This window comes from Capricornis sumatraensis, chromosome 19 (assembly GCF_032405125.1).
Source record: "Capricornis sumatraensis isolate serow.1 chromosome 19, serow.2, whole genome shotgun sequence".
Classification (NCBI taxonomy): Eukaryota; Metazoa; Chordata; class Mammalia; order Artiodactyla; family Bovidae; genus Capricornis; species Capricornis sumatraensis.
In genome coordinates, this window is record NC_091087.1 from 27,546,462 (window position 1) to 27,573,805 (window position 27,344).

The 27,344-nt window shown below is 59.8% G+C and overlaps 2 protein-coding genes across 5 annotated transcripts; both read right to left on the minus strand.

Moving 5' to 3' along the window:
* On the minus strand, window positions 1–11,244 carry FES (FES proto-oncogene, tyrosine kinase). Its single transcript, XM_068991595.1, has 19 exons — window positions 11,174–11,244; window positions 10,453–10,674; window positions 10,104–10,277; window positions 8,387–8,483; window positions 8,074–8,257; window positions 5,999–6,136; window positions 5,805–5,924; window positions 5,541–5,663; window positions 5,220–5,406; window positions 5,005–5,088; window positions 4,323–4,532; window positions 3,838–3,960; window positions 3,172–3,225; window positions 2,355–2,473; window positions 1,937–2,031; window positions 1,694–1,817; window positions 1,309–1,466; window positions 1,071–1,193; window positions 1–336 (listed from the first exon to the last, which is right to left on the minus strand). The coding sequence occupies exons 2-19, from the start codon at window positions 10,663–10,665 to the stop codon at window positions 194–196; spliced, it is 2,469 nt and encodes an 822-aa protein (XP_068847696.1). The 5' UTR covers window positions 10,666–10,674; window positions 11,174–11,244; the 3' UTR covers window positions 1–193.
* Window positions 11,245–12,284: 1,040 nt separating this feature from the next.
* On the minus strand, window positions 12,285–25,409 carry FURIN (furin, paired basic amino acid cleaving enzyme). Of its 4 annotated transcripts, none has more exons than XM_068991536.1 (16): window positions 25,381–25,409; window positions 20,764–21,104; window positions 20,318–20,416; window positions 20,110–20,205; window positions 19,687–19,815; window positions 19,524–19,600; window positions 19,137–19,225; window positions 17,999–18,171; window positions 17,254–17,466; window positions 16,142–16,242; window positions 15,929–16,032; window positions 15,723–15,840; window positions 15,446–15,625; window positions 14,892–15,016; window positions 14,669–14,779; window positions 12,285–14,413 (listed from the first exon to the last, which is right to left on the minus strand). In XM_068991536.1, the coding sequence occupies exons 2-16, from the start codon at window positions 20,938–20,940 to the stop codon at window positions 13,821–13,823; spliced, it is 2,385 nt and encodes a 794-aa protein (XP_068847637.1). In that variant the 5' UTR covers window positions 20,941–21,104; window positions 25,381–25,409; the 3' UTR covers window positions 12,285–13,820. The 4 variants fall into 4 exon arrangements, with proteins under 4 accessions (XP_068847637.1, XP_068847638.1, XP_068847639.1 ...); XM_068991537.1 differs by lacking the exon at window positions 25,381–25,409 and adding an exon at window positions 24,572–24,621; XM_068991538.1 differs by lacking the exon at window positions 25,381–25,409 and adding an exon at window positions 23,907–23,961.
* Window positions 25,410–27,344: the final 1,935 nt, after the last annotated feature.

The following is a 27,344-nucleotide window of genomic DNA, read 5'->3' on the forward strand; positions in this document are numbered from 1 at the left end:
TGCCTGGAAGAGGAAGCCCTGGAAGGAGCAGGGATGCAGGGCAGGCCGGGAGCTGCAGCCTTGCCCGCAGCATAGAATCCAGAGGCTGGAGTCCAGGACGTTGAAGAGCTGTCCAGCGGGGTGAGCTGGAGCCCCGCTGAGGAGGTATGATCTTGCCCGCAGGGGCCGCTGGCTTGAGCAGTGGGGCCCAGCCTCACCGGTGCCGCTTTCGGATGCTCTGTAACTCCTGGTAGATGACGCTGAAGGTTGGCCGCTGCCCTGGCTCATAGGCCCAGCACTGCTCCATGAGTCTGAACACAGCGTCGGGGCACAGTTCAGGGCAGGGCAGGCGGCCCCCTGTGAGGACAAGCACAGCATACCAGGCATAAGGAGGGGGTCTGAGGGCCCCTGGCAGCCCCTGGGGACATGCCAGGAGCAAAGGGAACTGCTTAAGCTGCAAAGTTCTCCTTTTTTTTTTCTTGCAGCGTTTTTATGGAGCCCCCTGTTCTTTCCCAGAAACACAGAGATTCTCATCTCAAGTTACCGTATGCTAGCTGTGTGATTCTTGTGAAATCTCAACTTCCTTCTGTAAATGAGACCTTTTAATTCTGACCTCACCTGTTATGAAGAGTCAGTGAGGGGGTTCCCTGGTGGCTCGGTGGTAAAGAATCCACCTGCCAATGCAGGAGACACGGGTTCAATCCCTGGTCTGGGAAGATCCCACGTGCTGCAGAGCAACTAAGCCCATGTGCCACGACTGCTGAGCCTGTGCTCTGGAGCCTGGGAGCTGCAGCTGCTGAAGCCTGCGTGCCTAGAGCCCGTGCTCCACCACAAGAGAGGAGAAGAGCCCACACAGCTGCTAGGACCCGGAGCAGCCGGAAATAATTAAATACATACAAACGTTCAAAAAAGGGTAGATGAAATAAGGGTATAGCCTGGCACATAACAGGGGTTCCCTGGATGGTACCTCAAGAACTGTCCTTACTGTGCCCCAGTGGGGAGGACAGACAGGAGACCTGGAAGAGTCCAGCTGGAGTGCCAGGAAGAGGGCCTGGCCCTGGGACCGCTGTCGGGCCACCGGGTTCCCTTACCATTTTCCACGAATTCCCGGGTCTGCTGATTGCTGAGGTTGGGGTAGGGGGAGGCCCCCAGGCTGAATGTCTCCCAGAGCAAGATGCCAAAGCTCCACACATCGCTCTCAGAGGAGTAGCGGCCTGCGAGGAGGTGAGGCAGCGTGAGTGGGCCGTGCCCACCAGCCAGAGAGGGGCAGGCGGTGGCACCCGTGCCCGGCCTTGGGCCTTGCGGCCAGCGTGGATCAGGCCCAGGTACCGTAGTTAAGGGCCTCCGGTGCGGTCCACTTCACGGGGACTTGTCTGAGACCTCCCGAGGCCGCGTAGATTCCGTCGGCTTCCTCCCGGGACATCCCGAAGTCGCTGATCTTCAGGACATTCTTCTCTGTCACCAGGCAGTTCCGAGCAGCCAGGTCCCTGGGTGAAGCAGGACACGGGGCTCATGTGGCCAACGTCCGCGCAGCACCTGCCAGCTGCCTGGCCAGGGCATGCTCGACACAGTCATGGGCCAGAGCTGCGCCTGCGACGATGCCTGGTCCCTTTGAAGCACAGCCCACCTCTGGAGCTGGTGGCTGCTGTTGAAGGGGCAGGGGTGGGGAAGGGGTACTGGGACGGCCTGCCATGCCCACCCCTCACTCCCTCACCGGTGAATGCAGCACTTGCTCTCCAGGTACTCCATGCCCGCGGCCGCGTCCCCTACCATCTGCAGCAGTGTCTTCACCCGCAGGCGGGCTCCCTCCGTCCGAAGGAAGGTCAGGAAGTCGCCCCCTGGGAGTGGGCGGTGTTGGTGGGGAAAGCTCAGTGAGCCTTTGGATGAGGGGTTTGAGATGGAAGAGACCTAGCCCAGCTGAGTGCCCCACCCCCAGAGATCAGCTCCCTTGGCTCACCCTGCACAAGCTCCATGACGATGTAGATGGGCTGTTTTTGGGTGCAGACGCCAATGAGACGCACGATGTTGGGGTGGCTGTACTGCTTCAGGATCCTGCGGGGTTGGGGGTGCTGCTTAGGCTCCCGCCTCGGGCAGGGGTGGGAGGGGTCTTACACATTCGCCTCCCCAGCCCCAGGAGCCCCAGGGAAGGCCAGGTGGCCCGAGGGAGAACAGGAGACAGGCAGCAGAGAAGAGCAGCTGACCAGGACGTGTGATTTCAGCTGGGTCCCCGAGCCTGGACCCCGCCAAGCTACGGGGGCGCCAGGAGGCTTAAACAACACAGTAGAAGGCAAGCCCTGTGGAGGTCAAATGTCCTGCCATGTGCCAGGGAACCTGTTGTACAGGGGCCCTACAGGGATGGGTGTTCTGTCACCCACCTTGCTTCCTGCAGAAACTTGGCCTTGAGGTCAGGGGGCAGCGTCTCGCGACAAGATTTCACCGCCACCAGGGTGTTGTCTGCTCGCAGGCGTCCACTGAACACTTCGCCAAAGTTCCCCTGAAACAGCCTGGGGTTCCTACCTGTCTTCCCTGGACTGTGGGCCTCTCCTGCACCAGGAGCGCAGCCCACTCTGTCCCTACTGGCCCTTGACTCAGCGCCCCACCCCGCCGCTGTGCTTAGTCCTGCTCATTCTGGCTTTCGGTTCAGGGGGCCAAGCGGACATGGGGAACAGGCGGAGAAAGTCACCCCTGATTGACTGCAGTCACTGAGAAGTGACATGGAGGGTTCAAAAATCACTTTTGCTTGGGTTGGAAAAGCATTCTAAGTTTTAGGACAGTGGCTTCTTTCCTGAGAATCTAGTGTATGTATTTATATTTGTTTATCTACTTATTTTCGGCCATGCCATGCAGCAGGCAGGATCTTATTTCCCCGATAGGAGTCAGACTTGTGCCCCCTGCATGGGGAGCATGGAGTCTTCCCCACTGGCCCGCCAGGCCAGTCACATGAATAGAGCGTATCTCGCCTCTTTGAGGTGGGGGGTGGTGGGGGTGATGTGCGTGCGTGTGAGGGGCATAGGGTATGGAGCTGGCAGCAGAAGCGCCTCTGGGGAGTTGTCAGGGCAGGCACTCTCCACTCAGTTTCTGGAAGGATGGTGTATGGCAGTGGATGGACGGTGGACAGGGGTCCAAGCTAGGAATCAGATTCAGGGGCGGGAAGGCAGGCGGCCAGGAGCTGCCAGAGCACACTTGACTCACCCGCCCAATCTGCTCGCCCAGGACCAGGTCCTCGTGGCTTAGCGCCCACTTGTCCTGAGGAAGGGAGGAGGTTGGAGGGGTCAGAGGTCAGCAGTGGGTGCACGTGCTGGGCCCTACTAAGGACTGAACACCCCCCACCAACCCTGGGCATCTTGGTTTGTTGGTCTGTAAAATGGAGACTGGACCCAGGGTCACACCTAGATGACTCGGGGACCAGGCAGGGGCACTAAGTGTGTGAGCACCAGCCTGGTGTACAAGGCCCAGGAAAAGGGAGTGATCTTGATGTTCCAAGCCTAGTGGGAGGCTGGCTGGGCTCCCTGTATGGATTAATATGTATCCTCTATGTGTGTGCTAAAGTCACTTACAGTTGTGTCTGACTCTTTACGACTCTATGGACGGCAGCCCCACCGAGCTCCTCTGTGCATGGGATTTTCCAGGCAAGAATACTGGGTGGGTTGCCATTTCCTTCACTAGGGGAATCTTCCCAACCCGGGGATTGAACCCGCATTGCTCACGTTTCCTGAACTGGCAGGTGGGTCCTTCCCACCTAGCGCCACCTGGGAAGCCCACATACGCATATGTATTGCTGGGGACCGGAAAAGCCCTCGGTGTTAGGATCCTCTGTGGGCCTAAGCCCGCATCCCCCAGCCCCTGCCCCAGGCTCACCTTGGGCACAGCCCTGTTCAGGACGATGCCGCTCTTCTTGGTGAGGGGCTGCTGGGAGCGCAGCAGGTGGTCGACGAGCAGGGGGATGCTGGGAAAACCATCTCCTTCTAGTCGGTACAGGTTCTGCAGGGGCGGGGGGACCTGGGGTCAATGGCCTCCATTGCTGGGTGCGGGGGGTCACTGAGCCGTGGGAGAGGAGAGGAAGGAAGAGCAGTGGGGAGAAAGGGCCTGCCTGGGGCGAGAGGCAGAGACCTGAGGGTGCACAACAAGCCTGCTCCCCAACTTATGGGGGGATGCAGGCTGAAGGCTTAACCTCTGTTGGTTTTTGCAGGGGTTGGGTGGTCTCTGCGGCCCCTTTCAGCTCTGCCGGGGAGGCATCTAAGACATAGCAGCTCCTTTCTACTGCCTCAAGGTCATTCCCTGCTGAAGGGAAGGGGAGGGGAGGGGAGGAGGGGGAAGGGCAGGGCAGGCTGGGGTCCACTCACGTCAGCGGACTGGATGATGAAGTGCCGGGGCTGGCCATCCCACAGCACCGACAGCACGTACTCCTGCTTGCCCTGGCTCTCCCGGACGAGGAAGTCCCCGGAATGTGTCAGGAGCTCAGCCACCTCTGTCCGCGGGATGGCCCCATGGTACCACACCTGCTCGTGCAGGGGTTTCTGCACCTCTGGAACGAGCTGCAGCGGCGGGGGGAGCTGGAAAGGCACGGGGGAGGAGCAAGGAGGGGTCACTAGGCCAGCCAGTTGGGTGGGTGGGGGGAGGCATCTCTGTCTGTCTGCCTCTCACAGGCCTCCCGTCCTCACAAACCACCGGAGTGCCACATAGAGCCACCTGCAACCCTCGGAACCAGCAATAAACTTGCCCAGGCTGGCCGATCTCAAACCAAGCTTTGCTTTGTCCACCAGTCTGCAGCCCTCAACCACTCCTGGAGCGGGGAGAGCCCTGGGGTGACTGTGCCACACAACATGGGTGATGGAGAGGAAGGGGTAGGCAGGGGTGACAGGATCTGGAGTCCAAAGGAAGAGCAGGGCGCCCCAGTAAAAGTGGCCTGGGAGGAGCCTTCAGTAACTAAACCCCGGGACTAAACCTAGTGGCCTAGGGAGACGTCCCTGAGAGCCCTGGCCCAGCGAACCCCTTAGGGAAGGGCGGAGCTGTAGATCCACTCACCGAGAACTTGGGACGGAAGATTCCCGAGATGTGGCTCTTGAGGATCTCCAAGGTGGGCGTCCTTCCCCCTTCTCGCTCCTGCTCCTGAGGCCAGGGACAGACGTCAGCGGGTGGCCAGGCTTGGGGAGGGAGGGGGAGGGTGAAAATGAGGCGCAGATCCCCCAGGGGTGGGCGGGCAGGGCGGGCGGCATGGGGGCAGCCAGTGGGCGGCTCACCGAGGACGAGGTGGAGTGGCGGTCGTCCTGCAGGAGCAAGACGGGCGGGGGCTCGCCAGGGCCCAGCCGCTCCATCTTGGCCTGCAGCAGCTCCTGCTGGGCCTGCAGCTTGGCCTGCCCGCACAGCGCGACCTGCAGCCCCTGCAGCGCCTCCTGAAGTGCCTGCTTCTTGCCCAGCAGCTGCACCCTGCAGGCAGGGGCGGGCAGTGATGGAGGGGAGTGAGGGTGGCTCAGCCTGCAGCTGAAGGCTAGGGATGAGCCAGGCAGGCTGGATGGAGGGCAGGGAGGACCAGGAAGTGGCTGTCAGCGGGCCCCACTCACCTCTCCCGGGGGTGGGTGGTCTGCTCCTCATTCCAGAGCTCTCGCTGCAGCTGAGTGACTGCCTCCTGCCGACTGAGCACTGTCTGGGTGGCCGCGGCCAGGTCATCTGTCACTGAGGTCAGCCTGCGCCCGGAGGAAGGGCAGTGTGAGAGTCGCGCCCCTCGGCTGCCTCCCTGCCAAGCCGAGTAAGCCCGCAGGCTGGCCGCAGCGCTGCATGGGCCGTGTCTGCCGCCCCCCTCAGTCCCCAGCCGAGCCCCCACACACGTGTGCTGCACACTCTCCACTGTCAGTTCATTCAGCTGCAGCTCCCCGGACTCCAGCAGCTCAGTCTCCTCCAGCAGTGACTCGTCAAAGGTGACACAGGGTGGGATATCGGGGGCAGACCTGCGGCAACAGTACACGTCAGTGCCCGACAGGCCAGCCGCCCAGGCGCCCGGCTCCCACGAGGAGGGGCTTACCCATACTGCTGCAGGAAGCCTTGGTACTCAGCCTCCGGCTGGATGCGGGCCACCACTGCAGCCATCTCCCGGTGAATGGTCACCACCTCGTCTTGCACCAGGCTGCTAATCTCCAGGTACTCCTGCAGGGTCTCCTTCCTGCCCCCAGGCCAGACCCTGGGTCAGAGAGGCCTCAGGCTGGACAAGGCTAGAAGCTTGGGGCCCGTGGCACTGGATTTGGGCCCGCCGTGGGGTTAGACTTGCCCCTCACCCATCATTGACCATCTCCCAGAAGTCATAACAAGGCCCCAGTGATCGCATATGAGTGGAGTGTGTGGTGTGAGGAAGTGCTCAGGAAATGTGAGCTACAGATGTGTCTGCTCTGGGCAGTCAGCCCCATGGTGGGGCTCTGGGGGCTCTGATAACCCCGGAAGCCATCACTGTGCTGACCCCATATTGATACCTCCAGTCCCAACACCTCCCAGAGCTCCAGTTGTCTCATGTAACCATCCATCTATTCAACACATCCTGTTGGACATCTCTTGACACCCAGACTCCACCAGCTGAAAAATGAACTCCTCTGGCTGTCCTCTGAACCTGCTTCTCCCCATGCCTTCTCCACGTGGCCTCTCCCTCGCAGGGGCTCCGGACCAAGCCCCTGGAGCCATCCTTGACTATTCTATCCACACCCCGCTTCCAGTCCATGAGGAAATTCCACTGGCTCCACTTTCAAAGTGCTTCCGAGGCCTGACCACCTTCCCCCTCCACTGCTGCCGCCTGGGTCTCGGGGCTGTGGTCTGTGGTCCGGATCACTGCAGCAGCTCCTGTCTGGTCTAACCCTGTCTTGCCTGCTTAAGTCTGTTCTTAACTTGGCAGCCAGACTGACCTTAGCAAGACGGCTCAGATCCGGCCACTCTTCTGGTCCACTCGGAGCCAAAGTCTTCACAATGGGCTGCCGGACCCTCTCATCCTCCTGCAGCCCCTTGTCTGACTTCCTGCGCTCTGCACAGGCTACACTGGATTCCTAGCTGTTCCTTGATTTCAGGCATTCTCCCACCTTGAGCCTGCGGTTTCCTCTTTCTAGTGTGACCCTTCTCCAAACATCTGCCTGGCCCACCCTTGCACTTTTGAGGCTTTCCCAGACCATTCCCCTTAGAACGGTAAGCTCCTGGACTTCCCTGGTGGTCTAGGGCAGGTCTGCCAATGCAGGGGACACAGGTGGATCCCTGCTCTGGGATGATCCCACATGCCTCGGGGCGACTACTCCTGTGTGCTACAACGACTAAAGCTCACGCTCGAGAGCCCGTGTTCCACAAGAGAAAAGCCCTCCCAGCATAACTAGAGAGTAGCCCCTGATCGCTGCAACTAGAGAAAGCCCTTTGCACAACGATGGAAACCCAGTGCAGCCAAAAATGAGTAAGTAAAAATTAAAAGATAAATACATATAAAGAACTGTCTTGTAAAAAAAAAAAAAAAAAACAATAACCTCCTACCCTGCCCCCCTGCATCCCCATTTTCTTTTCTTATTTTTCTCCATAGCATCTATCTCCTCTAACAGGCTTTCTACTTTACTTGCTGATTTCCTTTTCTTTTCCCACAAATGAATAATCCTAGAGGACAGAATTTTGGTCTCTATTCTCTGCTGGATCACCCAGGAGAGCCTAGAATGGTGTTCAATACATATAATGGAAGTGAAAGTGTTAATCACTCAGAAGAATTGTGTCCGACTCTTCTGCGACCCCATGGACAGAGGAGCCTGTCCATGGAATTCTCCAGGCATGAATACTGGAGTGGGTTGCCGTTCCCTTCTCCAGGGGAATCTTCCTGACCCAGGGATCAAACCCTGGTCTCCTGCATTGCAGGCAGATTCTTTACCATCTGAGCCACCAGGGAAGAGCCCATACACATAATAGAACCCTGCAATAAGGGCCCCAGAATAATATAATTTGGATGTCAATTGACTGGCCCAGGGCTCATCTGCACGTGATCACAGGACTGTCAGTTTCCCAGGGTGGGGTTTTCTGGACCCTGCCTCTGGGCGTTAGGGCTGTGGCGGGCTAGGTGGGAGCGGGGGCTGGGCGGGGCTGTGGGCTCACAGGATGCAGGCCATCTCCTGGTGCAGGTCTTGCAGGGACTGAAGCAAGCTGGGCAGCATGAGCCGGTGGTGGTGCTGGTGATGCAACTGCGCCGCCCGCACACCCAGCACATAGCGGTTGTGGTGAGCAAAGAGCTTCCACAGGCTGCGCACATACTTGTCCTTGGCCTTGTCACGGTCCTTGTCTGCCAGATCGGGGGAAGGAGGTGAGGGTTACCCAGAGCAGAGGCCTAGGCGGCACCCGCCGCCCCCGTGATACCTGTGGACAGGCCTGGGCTGAATCCCCACGCTTTTCAGGGAGGGAAGCCTCGGACCTTTGGCGGCCTCCTGGTACTTGCGCCGGGCCTGGGCACTGTCCCGTGCCAGGGCTCGGTACTGGCTCTTCAGCTTCTCAATGTCCTGGCTGTGACTCTGGAGAGAGAGGAGGGACCGGTGTAATTCAGCAGGTTCCTGGAGGATTGCTGCCTAAGGTGCAGCCCTGGACGGGGCCTGTGGTCCAGGTGGGCAAGTGCTCCAAGCCCACATTTCAGGAAGGACCTGGAGACCCCTGGGACTTAGCCGTTGTTGCTGAGGTTAAGGTCAGAGGAGCTGGGCTAAGGACAGGGAGGCTCTGGGGGTGGCAGAGAGCTGGACTGGGCAGGCGACAACTGTCCCTCCTTGGCCTAGAGTGGTATCAGGTGGCAGGCGTATGTGTGGGCTGTGCAGAGCTCCACGCTTAGAAGGACCTGTGCTTGGCTGAACGCTGTTGATGCCATCTTGAAATTCTTAATAATTTGTTGACAAGGAGCCCTGTGTTTTCCTTTTGTACTGGTTTCCCAATTATGTTCCTGGTGGCAGGAGCAACAGATGGTCAAGACTGGATGAAGACCCCAGTTCCCTGCTGATGCGCGGGGATACTCAGAACAAACTCCAGCCCTCTCCTCTGAACCTCAGCTTCCTCATCTGCCACAGAGTGAAGTGCACAGACTAGCTCAGCCTTTTCCTCCAGGGCCAGAGCGGAAACGTTTTAGGCTTATAGGCTGTGCAGTCTCTGTTAAAATTGCTCGGCTCTGCCATTTTAGCTCTTCAGTGTTGTTGTTTAGTCGCTAACTCACGTCCGACTCTTTTGTGACCCCCATGGGCTGTAACCTGCCAGGCTCCTTCTGTCCATGGGATTCTCCAGGCAAGAATACTGGAGGGGGTCAGCCATTCCCTTCTCCAGGGGATCTTCCTGACCCAGAGATCCCGTCCGCGTCTCCTGCATTGGCAGGCGGATTCTCTACCACTGAACCACCAGGGAAGCCCTAGCTCTTCAGTAGCCATAGTGCGACAAACATGGGCAAGTCTGTGTTCTGCTTACACTGCCTACAAAAAGCAGGCTGACACCTGAATTAGGTGCTCTCCTGGAGAGAGGGATGATTGGGTGAAGACTGGCCACCAGGGGCCGCTGTGGGGCCGCTGCAAGGCTGGGGTTTGCGCTGGGAGAAGGGGTGTGGTGCAGACGGCTGCCCAGCACATTGAAGAAGGCTAAAGCCTCCACGTAAATAGCTCCTATCAAACAGCCTCTAGACCAAGGAGCTGGGCAGGATTCAAATGCAGTCAGGCCCACTTCACAGCCCCAGTCCTTAACCTCCAAGTCAGGGGACCATGCTGCTGCCTCGTGGAGTCTCTGAGTCCCTGGGAGGAGTGAGCCTTGGGCCAAGCGCCATCCCTCTCTCTGTCTCTCTCAAGGGCCAGCTGGTGCAGTGCAGGAGGTGGGCAGCTCCCCTTGGTCCTGAGCTCCTCCCAGGCAATGGCTGGATCACTCATCCTTGTGCTTCCCAGTGCTCCTCGGCCCTGGCACACAGTAGGGTGACAGAAAAAAGAACAGAGGAGCCTCCCCACCAAAGGCCAGTCCTAGCTGCAGCGGGAAGGAGGGAAGGAAGCGGGAGCTGGCTCTGGGGGCAGGCCTGTGGTCAGACACTTCTACTTCTTCAGGAAATCCAGGGGTTCCTTGCAAAACCAGCCCTCTGAGGCTCAGAACGTAGGCAGGGAGGACAGAAGCCCACACACCTTGGTGAACTCCTGCTGTAGCTGCTGCCACTGCTCATTGTAGGTTCTGCGCATTTGCTGGCGCTCCCGGATCAGCAGACTCAGCTTGCTCAGGGGCCCTGAGTTCAGGTCCTCCGCGTGCTGCCTCAGCACCCGGCTCAGGCCCTCCGTCTGGCTGGTGAGCTCTGTCCAGGACTGCAGTGGGGAGGGGCAGGCAAAGGGGAACTTAGCTTCTGAGGTGGACCTGCCAAATCTCCAGCCCTCCCCAGTGGGGGACTCCAGAAAATGGAAGGGGCAGGCAGGCCTACCCAGGCACCCACGGGAATTTGCTGGTGGAGGGCGGGAAGAGGCGGGGAGTCTAGAGTCCCACCTGACTGATGGGGCTGTGGGGGCCGATGCCCCGGCTCTGGCCCCCGCTGTCTTGCAGCGACATGTGGTGAAGCAGCCCGGCATATTCCCTGTCACTCTTGACCCGCTGGGCCATCCACTTCCTCATGCCCTCCAGCAGCCGGAGCTCGGCCTCCTGCATCTGCTGCACGGCCCCGTGGCCCTGGGGGCTGCACAGCTCTGAAGAGAAGCCCATAGTGTCGTCCTGGGGACGGAGAGAGGGAGAGGCCACCACTGGGAGTGAGTAGCTGGAGATGGACGGAGGGGCGGGACAGGGAGGTGAGAGGCTGAAGAGCCACAGACAGGCAGAAGGTGGACGCCTGTCCCCCTGGAACGCAACAATGGGTACGAAACACCGCCTGGCCTGGGAAAGCCGTCGGTGCTTCCCGTGTCCCAGGTGGAGGCCTGATGCCGGCAGCCTCCTCCCCAGGCCTGGAACAGAAACCTCCCACAGTCTCCTTCCCTGGATCTTTCCACCCAGCTCCCGCTGCAGGTGCAAGATGTGCATTGGGCCCTCGGCAGGGCCAAGGCTGCCCCTGCAGGCACCCCAGGCGGCCACCCCGCCACCCTTACCCCCAGCCCCTACCCTCCCGCAGCCCCTGCTCCACCCTGTCCCGTGTCCCTCTCTCTGATTGCCTGCCAGGCCCCTGCCCAACCGCCTCCCAGGTTGGCCGCTGCCTCCTGGGCCTCAGTATAGGCATTACCGATGCGGGCAGCTGCTCCTGGGCCTCCGAGGACCGACTTACACTCAGGCCCCACACCGCCCCGGCCAGTTCCTGATTCCGCGCTTCCTCCTCCTGTGGTTTCAGTTGGCCCAGGCCCCGGGGCGGGCCGGCCGAGGGGAAGGGGCGGGCGGGAGCCCCGACGCCTGCCCGCCCCCCCTGCCCAGCGCCGGCCGCTGCCTCAGCTGCCGGCCACACGGCCCGCGGAAACGGAAGGGAGGAGGGGGCTGGGAAAGAATGGCCCAGAAGAGAGCAGTTTGCGCCGGGCGCTCCCCAGGGCCCAGACAGCGCCCCGGGGAACAGCCGAGGGTGCTTGGGGAGCACTCGCACAGGGCAGGGCTGTGGGCTCTGCAGTGGCCGGGAGGGCCCGGGGGCCCAGAACCTAAGGAAGGGCAGGCGGACAATTTGAGCAGCAGGCCAGGGACGCCCCAGAGAGGCAGGGGGGAGGCTAGTCCAGGCCTTTCCCACCCCACAGGACTCCCCAAGGAGGGCTCAGGCGCCAGCCTCTATTTGAATAAAATTTCCTAGTAAATATCCCGAGGAGAGGCCTACTTCTCAGGCATGGATCTTGGTGGAACTGGCCTGGCTCCTCTCCCCACCACAGGCAGGGGTTTCTGGTCCCAAGGGAGACCTGGGGCAGGAGAGGGGCCTGGGTCAGAGTGTGTCAGGGGTGGGGTGGGGGGTATGGCACTTCCAGTGTGGGGCTCAGGTTCTCCCCAGCAAAGCCTATCTTGTCAGTCAGGCCCCACCAGAGGCCTCAGCCCTACAGCTTCAGCCAAGGGACACCCTGAGCAACTGGACCCCTGGCCATCACTCTCCACTCAGCTGCAGCCGAGGCCTGTGGCGGAGGAAGTAAGTGCTCAGCTGCTTCCACTCTGGGGCCTCATCTGTCCCTCCCCTGGGGCTTGTTGCCAGCTACTGTCCCTTCCACACCCTCCTAAACCCCTCGGGAGATTGCCTTTGGGCAGCTAGAGCAGGCAGGACATCATGTGGGCACATAACTCTCCCCAGCCCTCATCCCCGCCCCATCCTGGATGCAGCCGCAGTCCTAGGAGGAATATCACACACTGGAGACCAGGTTTGGTTTGCATAGTCTGCACGTTTAATCACTTTAAAACTTCTAACATTATCTCGTGTCCATTAAATAGAACCAACAATGCTGGGCCTGTTTAAATTACAAGAAAAAAAAAAAATCACTGTGCACCAACCCAGTATCTTACAAAACCAGCTGGGCTGGCCACGGGAGCGGGGGGTGGTCTGGGAAGAGGAGGGGGCACCTCTGGGCAGGTGGCTGGGTGCCAGGAGGGGCTGAGGGAGAGAAAGAAAGAAAAGGGAACTCCCAAATGGGAGGGGACTGATTGTCCTAATGGGAGGGGTGCAAAAGGCACGTCAGAAGAGGGAGACATGGGGGGCAGGACAGGTCAGTGCTTTCTCCACCAGGGCACAGTGTTGGAGGGGGCTCGGTGCCACTGCCTGCCCACCCCTGGCACTTGGAGAACCAGTGACCCATGAGCCCTTGGCACGACGAGCCCCATCTCAAATGGACGACAGCCTGCCCCTTCCACCTTCCCTAGGGCCCACTTGGCCTGGCATGCCTCATCAGTATCCGGGGCTCAGCTGCAGCCCACTCCCCACACCTCAGGCCCAGGACAGCCGAGGGCAACAGCAGGGTGGACAGTGGGTGTGGGAGGGTGGATGGTCCAGCTGCTGCTACCACCGTTAAAAATACAAAAAAAAAAAAAAAAAAAAAGCATCTAAAGTGAAATAATCACAAAGTGAAAATATATCCTCAAACAGCCCCTGAGATCCCCACAGGGGAAAGCAGCATCGGGTGGGAGGCGGGAGAGGCCGGCTGGGCCACCGTCCCTCCCCACCACCCACCCAGGGGCTCCAGGGCTGTGAGTGCCAACAGCCCAGAAAGCCCCGGGCTCAGAAAACAGGGACTTGGGCCCTGGCGGGAGGGGAGAATGCTGGAGAGGGGAGGGTGGTCAGCACACCAGCCTGGGGCCGGGCCAGCCTCGCTAGGCAGGCAGCCCGGCTGCTGTAGTGGAGGTGGGCAAAGAGCCGAATGCACGTGGGCACACGTGCATGCCCGGAAGTGCCTGCCCTGCCTTGGTCCCTTCCTTCGCTCACTGCTTTTGCCTGAGGCTCACCAGAAATGCAGAACAGGGTCTGGATGCAGAAGCCCTTAGAGAGGTGGCTGCCTCCTTCCGATACCCCCTACGCCAGTCTCCTGCTGCCTGGATGGGGCCCATTATTGCTTTAGAGGGACGCGGAGAGGCAGGGGCCGCAGCTCCGGTCAGGAATCCCGGGAGGGCCGCCCCTCTTCACCGAGCGCTCTGGCTGGGGCCTGGACCTTGGAAAGCTGCCCAAAGGTTTCATTCCTTTCTCCACATGGAGGGCTCCTGCGGGTGGGGACAGGCTCTCCCCCAATCTTCCCACCCCCAGCTGGCCCTGGGGTCCCACCTCAGGCCACCAGGGGGCCCCAAGGGTAGGGTGGGAAGACGTTTCTGCCCCTCTTGCCTCCCGGCTGGGGTCCAAACCCAGTCCCAAGATAAAAAAATACTTTGGTGAATTAAAAAGTGCCCAAGGAGGGGATGGGCTCAAAGGGGCGGGCAGTAGGCGCTCATCAAAGGGCGCTCTGGTCTTTGATAAAGGCGGTCCTCTCGCCCCGGCCCTCGTCCTCCTCCGAGTCGGATGGGCACTCCTCCTGCCAGGCTTCAGGGGGTAGCCCCTTGTAGGAGATGAGGCCACGGTCCATGGTGTACACTTTCACCCCTCGGAAGCTGAAGCCCGAGCGCAGCTGCAGGACCAGGAAGACGGTGACAAAGACCAGCACAATGAAGGCGCAGCTGAGGCCGGCCACCACCTCGGGCAGGTGCGAGGGCAGCAGGTCCGCCCGCAGCCGCAGCTCCGACGCCACCTCCACGGGCGGCGGTGGTGGCGGCTGCTGCTGGTGCGACTCGCGGCTGCTCTGGCTCTGGCGCGAGCACGTCCGCTCCACGAGGTCCAGGGAGGCGTGGCTGGGGCAGCTGAGGCAGTCTGTGGGGGCAGGGCCCTGGCACGTGGCGCACGAGGTGTGGCAGGGCGTGCAGACGCTGGCCCGGATGATCTCCACGTCGTTCTCTGTGCTGTAGTGTGTGTCCAGGACTTGGGGAGCGAAGCCTGGGGGACAGTGCTGGACGCAGTTCTTCTGGTGCAGTGAGAAGCCTTCCTCGCACACTGCCCAGCCGGGAAGAGAGGGAAGGTGGGCGTCAGCCAGGCCGCCAAGGCTGCTGGGCCCTGAGCCCCAGGACAGGGGCAGCCAGGGCAGCTACAGCCCTGGACACAGTCACTGCTGTCCCCAGGAGCTCCCAGCCCCAGAACCCAACCTAGGGCGCCAGGATGTCCCTCCACACCCCCTTTCCTCCTTTAGGACAGGCACCCTCTATCCCCCCAAGTCTCAGGTCCCGAACACCCTACAGCGCCCACACTCACCCACACAGGCCTGGCTGGAAGTGAGGGTCTTACAGCCGATGCTCTCGGGGGGTGTGGGCAAACCCTCAGGGGCCGTGCCATAAAGCACGAGGGTGAACTTGGTCAGCGTCCCTATTGAGGGGCATGGCAGAAGTCAGGAGACACCGGGAGCATGCCTGCCCACCACCCCCAGACCCTGTCAGTTCTTCTCCTGGAACCCCAGCCCTCAAACATCCCCCAATACCATAGTTTTTGGCTTCACTGGTGTTTTCAATCTCTAAGACCCACTCGCCAGAGGGATCCTCGTCCCAGGAATGGGTCGTCATGAAGGCCCAGTCGTTAAACCCATCTGCAGAGTAGTCGTGTGGCCTGGGGAGGAAGGTGCACGTGGCTGCCTGAAGCCTCTGGGGGACCCTAGCCAGGGGGTGCCAAGCCCACAGCACACAGACCACACACCCTCCCCTGGTGCCACACCAACCCCGCTGGGCTGGAAATGCCTGCTGGTTGTTTCCCAGGAGGCCACATGTTCTCATCTGGAACATTCTGGAAACATGCAAGGGAAAACTACATGCAGACTACACATGGGAGGGCACACAGATGTGGCATGTCATGGGTAGACTCAGGGATTCCTGCAACATGGGACGATCCTATAGGACATAAACCATCCCTTCCAAAAACGTCAGCGTTCACCCCATGGAGAAGTAAGTACTCGTGGACCATCGGGGCTGTGTGAGTCAATGAGTGAATGCGCGTGGACCCAAGGGACAGGACAGGCTGGGCGGCAAAGAGGGCAAGTACCTGGCGGCCAGCAGGGTGGAGCGGGTGCCCATGGGGCTGACCAGGTGGATGGCAAGGTCACCACGGCGGTTGTAGGACAAGGTGAGCCGCGCCTGAGCGTGCTCCAGCCGCGTGATGTGGCTGGGCTGCCCCAGGCAGGCGGTCACAGTCTTCCGCACCTCCAGCCGCTTCCCGATGTCCCTGCAAGGAGCACGTGATGGGCTGTCAGAGGGGGGCCGCACCGCAGCAACCCTTGGGTCCACCCTGCCCCTCCTCCCAGTCAGGGTCCAGCCCTCACTTGGGCTCAGTGAGGATGTCGATGATGCATTTCCGCTGAGGGGCCACTGTCGTCCAATTCTGGGCCAGAGCCACCATGGCGCCGGCATCCAACAGCCCATAGCCATACGAATGGCTCACTGTGGGGCAAGAGGGACGGGGTCAGCTAGGGGGCACAGAGCAGCCCCCCAGGACCCTCAATCCAGCCCAGGAGCACAGTGCCCTCACCTTTGCGGCCCACACCGTTGGTGGCCCAGTCGTTGGCGTTGAGGTGGGCTGGCTTTGAGGTCCGGACCACCAAGTGCTGCATGTCCCGCCAAGTGAGGTTCTTACTGCAAAGGAGGGACCGAAAGGCTCAGTCTCTTCAGAGAGACTCGGGCTGGAGTCCGAGGGCTGCCCTGCTGGTGGGGACAGGCTCACCCCTCGGTCCCCACCACTTACTTGGCCTCCAGGGTGAGAGCAATGATGCCTGCTGCCAGTGGGGCAGACGCAGAGGTGCCCGTGTGAGACTCTGTACACTTCTGCCGCAGGTCAGTGGTCACCTACAGAAGGATGATGACGTTGGGCATGTGATGTGGGGAGGACACCAGAGGGGCCGCCCGGCTGCCCTCCCTCTGGCCACAGGCCCTGAGCACCATGAATGGCATGGGGAGCGAGGGTCAAGATGCCTCGTTCCCATTTGCTGCCTTGCTAACTCACTGCCAACAGGCCAATGCCTGGTTCTTCCTGGGCCTCAGTTTCCCAAAGAATAAGAGGGCTGAACTAAAGATTGGAGATCACTGAGAGCAATGCAGGGCTTCCCTGGTGGCTGAGTGGCAGAATCCCCCTGCCAAAACAGGAGACATGGGTTCAATCTCTGGGTTGAGAAGATCCCACATGCCGTGGAGCAACCAAGCCCGTGCGCCACAAGTACTGAGCCCACATGCCAAAACTACGGAATCCCAAGCACCCTAAAGCCCACGTGCCACAGAGAAGCCACCAAAACGAGAAGCCCTCCCACTGCAGCTAGAAAGTAGTCCCCGCTCGTCACAACAAGAGAAAAGCAGGAGCAGCAACAAAGACCTAGAACAGCCAGAGTACATACAGAAAGGAAAGCACAAGTCACTCAGTCGTGTCCAACTCTTTGCAACCCTATGGGCTGTATCTGCCAGGCTCCTCTGTCCATAGCATTCTCCAGGCCAGAGTGCTGGAGTGGGTTGCCATTCCCTTCTCCAGGGGATCTTCTCAACCCAGGGGTCAAACTCATGTCTCCTGCACTGCAGGCAGATTCTTTACTGTCTGAGCCACCAGGGAAGCCCAAATAGATTGTTAAAGCAAACAAAAAAAGAGAGTGATGCATGTTTTTAGGGAGAGTCTTATCAGAGTCTTCACCAATGGCTCCGTGACCCTCAAGAGTCTTAGAGAGGTCCCCTAGCTCCCATCCCACGATGCCTTTGCCACCACCACCCAGCCACGTGTGGGCAGAAGGCAGACAGGGTCAGAAAGGTGGCCCTGGGCAGAGCCAGAAAGCGAGCAGCCCCATTTCCCCAGCCCCCTCCTGGGAAGAGACTCACGATCTGCTTCTCGTTCTGGTTGCCACTGCTGTAGGTGGTGGCCAGTGTGGACGAGCAGGCCTCACTGTACCAGGGCACGTTGCCGAACTGTGTGGCGCTGCTGATGGACAGCGTGTAGATGCTGTTGGTGTAGCCGTCGCAATTGCAGCTGTCATGTTCCCGGCCCCCGTTCCCCGAGGCCCAGACAAAGATGGAGCCCAGACCCCCACGGCCCTGTGGACAAAGCGGGTTGGGGGTCACACGAGAACAGGACTTGCGGGGGTTGGGGGAGGCCTGGTGGGAAGATGCTGCTTGAGACTAGGAAGGCTGGAGCATCCTTCTCCAGCGACTCTTTATCCAGCCCCTTCCCCCAAGGAGACCCCTGGTAGATCTCTCTCATCTCTTTTTACACAAAAAGAGACCCAGTCCACTAACAAAATCTTCAGAGTAGTGACTCCGGAGAGCGATGCTGTGTGCTACGCTTGGTCACCCCGTTGTGTGTGACTCCATGGGCTGTCTCCTCTGTCCATGGGGATTCTCCAGGCAAGAATACTGGAGTGGGAGTTATGGGCAATTAGCATTCACTTTTCTCTTCCTGTCCTTTCTGTCCTTAACGTTTTAATAAACGTGCTTTGTATGAATTAAACACAAGAATAAATAAATAGAAACAGAAAAACACAAAGACAAAGCATGGCAAAGACAGTGCCTACTTTGCCCCCTGAGGCTAGGCCTGGTTTCCAGGGCTGGGACAGGACCCCCAGCTCACCTGGCTGACCCCCCGGAAGAAGGCCTCCTCAGCCAGGTGGGCTGGCCCATCCACGGTCTTGCCGTCGTCCTCGGGGCCCCAGCTGGCACTGTAGATGTGGATGTGGTTGGGGTTCAGGCCCAGCGAGCGTGCCTCCACGGCGTCTGTCACTTCGCCGTCCAGCATGCGCACCCCTGGCCACGGAGTGGGGCAGGGAAAGAGAGGCTGCGTAGGTCCAGCTGTCAGGGGCACCCCCAGGAGCATACCCAGCCCTGCACCCAGAAGGGGAGGGCAGAGGCTGGTGGTAGGAAACCCTGAGCCCCTGGCTTCTTGGGTGGCCTCTGCCTTTTGAAAACAAGACCCAGGGGAAAGGGGAGATCTCTCCAGCTCTCAATCACACATTTTGGACTAGGACAAGTCTCTGGGGTCTCAAAGGAGCATGGAGCTCAAGGCCCTTCAGAGTGGAAGATGAGGTTTTAGGGCAATTCCTGCTAAGAGACGATCCCCTCAGGACTTCCCTGGTGGTCCAGTGGTTCAGAACTCGCCTTGCAATGCAGGGGACATGGGTTCGATCCCCGGTCGGGGAACTAAGATCCCACATGCCACAGCACACTAAGCTGGCGTGCCACACCTACTGGGCCAGCGCACCACAACTAGAGTCTGTGTGCTGCAGTGAAACATCCTGTGTGCCACAACTAAGACCTGATGCAGTCAAATAGATATTAAGAACAAACAAACACTCCTCCCGCCCTGCAGCACAGGGCTGCCAGCAGAAGGCGATGCATTCAGCTCTTTGAGCTGCAACTCTTTGCGGCCCTGTGGCCCTCCCAGGCTCCTCTGTCCATGGGATTCTCCAGGCGAGAATACTGGAGTGGCTTGCCATGCCCTCCTCTGCCCGGGGTTGGGGGGGAGTGGTCTTCCCCACCCAGGGATCGAACCCGAGTCTCCTACATCTTCTGCATTAGCAGGCAGATTCTTTACCCGCTGAGCCATCTGGGAAGCCCCTCTGAGTTGCTAAGAATCCTCTATAGAAGAGCCATGTGGTCAGAAGGATGCACGGCAGGAAAGTGAGGGACACTGGTTGGATGGGAAGTGAATACAGAAGAATCCCACCAGAAAGGGTGGTCCTGAAGACAGGGTGGCCAAGGCCCACACCCACCTCCAATGCGGGCATTGTAGGCCACGCCTACACCACAGACACCATTGTTGGCCACCGCAGCCACCTCTCCTGCACACCGTGTGCCATGCCTGCCGGGGTCAAGAGCACAGCGTTAGCAGTGGACAGAGCATGGCAGGGGCAGCCTGAAGAGCAGGAGGGGCCACACGCCCCTCCACCTTAGCCTGCTGTCCCATGTCTATGCACAGACACACAGCCCTCACACACACACACACACACACACACAGATACTCTCTACTCTAACCAGACCCTCCCTCAGCGCCCCGGCTAGACCAGGACTGTGGAAAAGACTTCAGCCTCTCAGACGGGGCTCGTCTGCTTCCTTGGTGGAAACGAGAAGGGAGACAGAGGCCAGGGACCAGTTCTTACCTGTTGTCATTCATCTGCGTGTACCGGGGCTGGGGGTCAGGGTCCTGATCATTGACATCGAAGCTGGCCCCAGGATCCTGGAAGGGAGGTGGCCATCATAGGGTCAGCCTGGACACTCCAGCAGAGCAGGACCATCCCTGGACTCCCCTCCCCGGCTCCTCACATAATTGCCTGCCAAGTCGGGGTGGTTCTTCTCGATGCCGTCATCCAGGATGGAGACCACAATGCCGCGCCCCGTGTAGCCCTGGGCCCAGGCCTCCTTCACATTCAGGTCCCGCTGGGTGACACCAGACTGCAGAGACACCCATCCCCATTACCCAGTGCTTAGAAGACGAGGTTGGTTGCTAGGTAAGGTCCCTTTGCCGCTCCACAAGCCCCTTCTTCACCTGCCCCTGCTCCTGAGATGCCACCACTGGGCTCCATGGAATTATCAAGAACTCTGGGAGGGCACTCCCCAAGGCTTAGCAGGATGGGCAAGAAAAAGACAGAAGAAGACAGACAGGAGGCCTCAGAGTCAGCCTTGCCTGCTCATGGGACCCCTGAGTGGATAGATGGACGGATGGAGGCAGCCAGGGAGGCCACGTACCAGGTACCACTGCTGGGGAAACTTGGGGTCTGTGGGCTCCTGGTATATGTCCCGTTTGGCCCGTCGCTTTGCCACCTGCTGCTCCAGCCACTTAACCTGTGAGGTCATGAGGGGAAGATGGTGTGGGAGGAGGGCGAGGGAAGGAGAGCAGGCCTCTGGAGAATGGAAGGGGAAGGCTGGCAGTGGGAGGGGCTGGGGCTGCACTCACTTGAGGTTCCCGCTGCAGCCGGTTGTGCCGCGGGAGGTGAGGAGACAGGGACCGCTTTGTCACCGCCCGATGCCAGAAGTGGTAATAGTCACCGAAGATCTGTAACAAAGCAGGGAGACTGAGCTGGGCTTTCCATCTGTCAGTCCCCGGGGAGGCGAGGGGCGGGGATGGATAACCAGTTGCAAGGGGAGGCTCAGGATGGCAGGCTGGGTGGTGGGCATCTGCTCCCTGACCAGGACCCAGCAAGAAGGTACAGGGGGCTGAGGGGGCCTCACCCACCACCACCTCCAGGGACACACCAGTCCACTGAGCAACCTAAGCTAGAAGCCCAAGGGCAGGACGAGCCTCGGCTCTCTTCCACGGCAGGTGCCAGAACGCCTGCCCCCACAGGCCCCACTCCCAGGTGATGTCCTGTGCAGAGGCCAGCCAGAGGGAGCAACACCTACCTGGCCCAGGTTGAGGAAGCCATGCTTGCGTGCCACACGGTCAGCGACGGCTGGGCCTCCAGGAATGTGCACAGCCCAGGTGTTGGTGAAGACCTTCTCTCCGCGGGCATCGGCCACCAGCAGAACCAAGGCTCCCGCTATTGCTACCACCCAGAACAACCAGGGCCTCAGCTCCATGGGGGGGGACAGGTGGCCGGGACCCCGGAGCCCCCGTCTCCTTGGCCTGGTCACAGGGCCTGGGCTCCGGCGTACCTGCTCACTGCCTGTGGCCCGGGGCTGACTGGTGGGGGCATGGGGCCGAGACGGGCAGGGCTGTGCAGGAAGGAGGCAGGCTGCCGGCTCTGAGGGGAACAAGGGTGGGAAAGGTGGAGGGTCAGTCCCTTCCCCGGACGCGCACTAAAGCTGCCTTCCACCCCTCAGTCCACTCCAGGCCTGAAAGGGCCTCTGGGGGGTGAGGGGTGAAAACCTGGCCCCCCGAGGTCAGCCAGATAGATGGAGCGATGGACCCCTTCCACACGCAGGAATACGGAAGTGGGAAGAAGAGGATCAAGGCTCGAGTCACTCCAAACCAGAAGCAGCAACTGAATAAATGCTTCCCAGAATCTAAGTCCAAAAGGTGGGGTATAAAGCAGCAGGTACCCACAATCCTGCTTTTGTTTTGAAAGAAACTATTTATACACATACACGTATATTTATATAAAACCACAGGACATAATCTGGAAGGACACATGCTGACAATGGTTTTCTCAAGACGGTGATAATTACGAGTAACAGTTATTTTCTTCTTCATGTCGCTGTATATTTTCCAAATGACTCAGGTATATTTTGTAAAAGGATAAAATGTTGACTTTTAAAGTTTTTTAATGGGCGGCATCTACACAGCTCACTAGGGCTTCCTGGTTCAGACCCAGCCGTGGGGAGTTACCTGCAAAGACCCATAGCCTCTGGCAAGAAAGAGGGGGGCCACCTAAGATGGGGCATGGGCTCCGGGGGCTGAGCAGGGAAGGAAAGGGGGATCACAGTGGCTTCACCCTCCCTCTATGGCCCAGGTCATCAGCAAAGTCAGGGGACCCAGGCTCTCTTTTTACACAGTTTCCTGGGAGACGACAGGGCCACCCAGCCCTGGCCTGGAGGCCTCCAGCAGCCCCCTTTGGTGGCTCCACGCCCACCAGCCTTGCATCATCTGAGCCCAGGCAGCCAGGGCAAACACTGGCTGCTGAGCCAGGAGCACTAAGGTGAGGCTGAATCAATAGTCCGCGTGTTGTTTTTCCTCCTTCAGCAAATAGAGAGAGGGACCTCTCTGCCTGGGGCCACATAACTGTCCCCACATAGGGCCCCTGGCTAGCCAGAAGCCTAGACCCTGGGGTGGAGAGAAGCTGGGGAAAGTCCTGGAGGTGTCCCACCTCAATGCCAAGCTTGTTGAGACTGCCCACACGGCCCCGGATGCCCCCACCCCTCCTGGGGCCCGGCCCCACAGGACGTCACTCTGCTGGATGGCAAAGCGAAGCTCCCTGGCCCATCCAGGCCCTGGGGAGGTGGACCAGAAGGCTCAGCACTAGGAAAACTCACTTTGCCCGGGGCTGCCCTCAGCACCCCCAGCCTCCCTGCCCGCTCCTCCTGCACTCCCACCCTGCAGGCTGGAGAGCTTCAACTCATAATTCCTGGAGTATTTTCAGTTTATACCAAAATAACCTGACAGCTGATGGCAGGAGGCATCCACGAGGCAGCTCCTCCTCACCCCCGATGGGCAGAGTCCATAGGGTTCCCGGACGGGCCGGGAAGCCACTGCCCCATGATGCCTTGGGCGACCAAGTTCCAGAGAGCCGGTCTGAGCAAAGGCTGGGCAGCCCTTGGTGAGGGTGAGGGTTGGGGGTGGGGGGCGTTGAAGGGGCCCTGTGCCCTCACTTAACAGAGGATGTAGAGCCTTAGGGGCAGGGCCTTATAGAAACAAGTTCTTATCTCCCCTTCCTGACACAAGAGCTGCCTCTTGGGTTCAGATGTCAAGCAAAGCCACCTCCTGACCCCAGTGCTATGAGCCACATTGGACCCCCCCATATACACATCAAGACCGGATTCATCTGGGTCTAGCCCAAGTTCTGGCATATTGTGGGTGGAGCCACAGCTGCTTGTTGATAAAGGTGATTATTTAATTACCTTGCAGGACCCGAAAAGGAAGCGGGCTTCAGGCACAACCAAATAATCCTCCAAGAAAGGACTGGCCTCCGTCTGCTCAGCATCCCCAGACACGCTGAGCCATGGATATGGCTTCCACAGAGCCTGAAGCCCCAAACAGCCCTGCCTCAGCATCCCGGAAGCAGGGAGGATGGCCCCCACCTCAAAGAACAGGCGCTAAGAACAATAAATGAATGGGCTTCTTTTCCCCACCCCCATCCTAGACTCTGACTCACCCTCTGAGTCCCTGTTCAGCTCAAACTGGTAGGCTTGCCATATTTCCAGCCTCCTGTGAAACCCTCTATGGGGCTCCACTCCAGACTTGGCCACAGAGAGACCTGTGGGTGCTCTTCCTGGCTGTGTTCTCTTCTCCCGCCCCAGGAAGCTCCCAACGCAGCCAGCCTCTCCAAGGCATCCGAACTGAACCTCACCCAGGTCCAGCTGCTGTTTCCCAGGCATCAGGGGGTCTGGCGTGGTCAGGGCTGCCTGGGAAAACTGGTTCTTTCTTTCCAGCAGAGACACCAAACCAGCTCCTGTAGCAGGCACTGATGGCTCCGCTGAAATTCTGAATCCCAGCCTTTGCTCAACTACTCATTTGCTGTGTGATCTTAGGTCACTTCCTCTCTCTGTCTGGGCCTCAGTTTTCCTAGGTGGTAAAAACTGCTAGACCAGAGGTTTTCAAACTTTTTTTGAAAGCCACAGAATCCTCTTTAAAAAAAAAATCAAATATTATGTGGAAGCCCAATATAGGACATCGTAAAACTTGGGCGGCTCTAGAACAGGAGTCAAGCTTGGCTCCTCTCCTCGGCTGTCTCCACACCTGGCCAGCGGCTGCCCAGCCCTCACTAGGCCACATCACCTGGGTTTCCCTCCCATTTCCCGAGGCAAAAAGAATTTCGACACCCTCCTGTGGAGGAGGGTCTGTATCCCAGGGGTAAGGGGTGAGCAGACGGCGGGAAGGAGGCACTGACCTGACAACCGACTGCTGTTAAGACCTGTCTGGCACGCAGGCCACCCCACGGGGGCAGCAGGGGCTTCGGCCAGGCCTTCGCGGGAGCCAGCCTCCCCGCGCCCGCAGACCCCGCACCTGAGTGTCTCGCCGCCCAGGTGTGCGGGCGGGGACGAGGCCCCGGCGGTGAATAATCCCCTTCGCCCCGAGCAGCCGCTCCGCCCCTCCCCCGGCGGGAGCGCAGGCCCTCCCCAGCCACGGAGTGGGCGAGCCGGCGGCGGCTGCCCCCAAGGACGGCGAGGAGGCGGGAGCACCCGGCGCCTCTGGAATCCCCTCCCCATCCCGCCCCCGGCGGCGGCCCCCGCGGGCGCTTCCTGGGGTCAGAGGGCTCGCCCCCGCCCCAGGCGAGAGAGCACCGGCACCCGCGGGGGCCCAGCGCGCTCAGGTGGGCTGCGGGATGCCCTTCCTGCTCCCCGCGGCTCCACCCTCCGCGCCGGCCCGCGGGCCAGTTCCGAAAGCCGGGCGGGCATCGGGGCCCGGGCTGCCTCCGCGCCAGCGACCCCGACCCTTCTCCGGCCTGGGCGCTCGGGCCGCGGAGCCCGCTCCTCCGGCAGAGCGGCCCAGTCTCGTCGGGCCCGGCTCCCGGCGCGCTGCCTCCCCCCGGGGCCCGGCGCCCTCGCTGCTTACCCTAGGGAGCCCGGGCGGGGAAACTTTTCCAGGCGAGCGCCGGGGCGGCTCAGGCGCCCCTCGGCCGAGCGGAGAGCCCGGCTCCGGGGGGCCTGGGCTCGGCGCGGTCCCCGCGCCCGGCAGCAGCGTCACCGCGCAGAGGCGGGGAGGCGCGGCGGCGCGGCCTCGGCCGGGCCGGCGACCAGGGCAGGGCTCGGCCTCGGCTCCGGCTCCGGCGCGGGCGGGGGCAGCGGCCGGGCCGCGGCGGCGCGGCTTGTTTACTCGGGCCGCTGTCAGCGGCTGCGGCGGCCCGGGCTCCTCCTCCTCCGCCGCCGCGCCCCTCCCCCTCGCGGCGCCACCTCCGCGCTCCCGGCCGCCGCCGCCGCCGCCCCGCCGGCCCGGCCCGCCGCGCCGCCCATGCCGCCCGGGCCCGGGCCCGCGGTCCAAGCAGGAGCGCCGGGGCCCCGAGGCCTTCCGGGGCGTCTGCCGCCTCCGGCTCCAGCTCGGGGCAGAGGTAGGAAGTGGGGCCCGGGATCCCAGAGCCCTCGCAGCCGCTCGGCGGGTCCCCCAGGCCCCACTGCCAGCGCCCCCGCCCCCCAGGCTCGGCTGTTAGCCCCGCGAGCTCCCCGGGCCGGCGGCCGGGGAGACCTGAACTCGGCACCCCGGGCAAGGGTTGGGAAGGACTCGAGGAGTCACTCTGAGCCCAGTCTCGGCCGGATTCTGGGGGAGTTGGGCTTCTTCCCCACCCCCAGCCACTTCCCCACTCCTAAGCCACGAGTTTGGGCACGACCGGGTTAAGTGCCCTGGGATGACGCACCTGGAGTACCCACCTTGAGGTCGGTCTTCACCGCGTCTGGGCAAACTTCCTCGTGGCCTACAGTTAGAAGACTCACTACTTTATTTGCATTTATATAGACAGGTGGATGAGCAGAACAGCTAGCCCATCCCCTTTTAATTTTTTTAAACTTTTTTTTTTTTTTCCAACTCCAACTGCCTGTCAGGAACCAGGTCAATCACTTTATATTATCTCCTTCTTATGTACATTATTTAATCTGCTTAATCCTTTCAGGATGGCATTATTAATCCCATTTTACAGATAAGAAAACTGAGGCACACAAGGTTTAGATAATTTGCTGAAGATCCCACAACTAACAGGCCTCAGATCCCAGAAGAGATCTGAAGCTTTGGCAGAGCCTGAATCTGAGCTCCTTGCAATATACCAACCAGCTCCTCTCTCTCCCTGGGTCCCTGCCCTAGAAAACGTCTGTGCCACTTGGCTGAGACCATCACTGCTTGAGCTGAGAAAGAAAAGAGGGGAAGTGTAGCCAAGAGCTCCACAGGCTGGGTTATTTTAAGGTCACAGAGCAGTCCCTGCCCATCCCTTCCTGCCCCCTTTGAGATAACCTGGCAGAACAGTGTTATCCTGTGATCTCTTCAGTACAGGTTTGGGGATGATGAGGAAAACGGATCAGAATGTTCTGAGCTCTTTCCCATGTGTTAACTTGCTCCATGCTTACCATGGATTCTGCAAGGTGGATATAGTTTTCCTTTAGGCAGCTTTCATTTATTACTATCTGCGCTTTACACAGGAGGAAACTGAGGCCCAGAGAAGTTAGTAGCATTTGTAAAGTAACTCACTAGGTGACAGTCAACCCCCAAACCTGAGTTCAAGTTGCAACAGCACTATTTTAAACTGTGCCAACCTTAGACAATGATTTGAGCAAACTCTGGGAGATAGTAGGGAGACAGAATAGGAAATGGCAACCTACTCCAGTATTCTTGCCTGGGAAACTCCATGGACAAAGGAGCCTGGTGGGCTATAGTCCACGGGTCGCAAACAGTCAGATGCGACTGAGCACGTAACACTTTTACTTAACCGGAGATAATGTAGTTCAGAGGAGCCTGGCATGTTGCGGTCCATGGGACTGAAAAGAGTTGGCTTAGCAACAGAACATCAGTGACAAGACCTTAATTCTCGGAGCCTCAATTTACCCCTCTGTAAAATGGAGATAATATTGAACCAGTGAGATTAACATACGATTTGGGTGCCTACATGAACAGCACAAAACCTAGAAACTCGGGGAAGAATGTGGGGCCCTGAAATTTGAGCGGGGAGGTGAGTCGGGTTGGCCCTCTTTCTGAATGGGAACTGCTCTCCCCACCGTGATCCCCAAGGAGCAGACTCCTTGGGGCCACCCTGGGGTAGCCCCAGCTACACTTGGGAAAACAATGTTTCTGCAGTCAGACCTAGGCAGGAAGTGAGTCACGGTTCTTCCTAAGTCTGTGAGCAAGAGAACCCTGTTGAGGGGAAACAGGGACTGGGCTGGCCCCGCCTAGCCTCTGAGTCCCTCTGTGCCCTTCCCACTTGTCCCCTGGCCTACAAGAAAAGTCAGCCCGGAAAGAAAGCAGGGCTGTCTGCCTCTCGGTGCCCCACCCGTCCTGGAGGCTGGCCCAGGGAAGCTGCAGTGGGGCTGGGGAGGAGGAAGGGGCCCTGACGCCCCAGTTTCTCCCACCAGCCTGTGCCTCCAGTGCTGCCTGTGGGATAAGGAGGATTCTGTTGTTCAGAGGGGCATCTCTGAGGGGAGGAGAAGACTGAGAGCCTGTCCCAGGGCATCCCCGCCTTAGTCTCGCTCCTATTTTAGGGTTGTATTTTACAGTAACTTGGTTGTTAAAAAAGAATGTGGAGGGACTTCCCTGTGCTTCCACTGCAGGGGACTCAGGTTCGATCCCTGGTCAGGGAACTTAAGATGTCCTGCAAGCTGCTCAGCCAGGCCAAAAAAAAAAAAGAATGGAA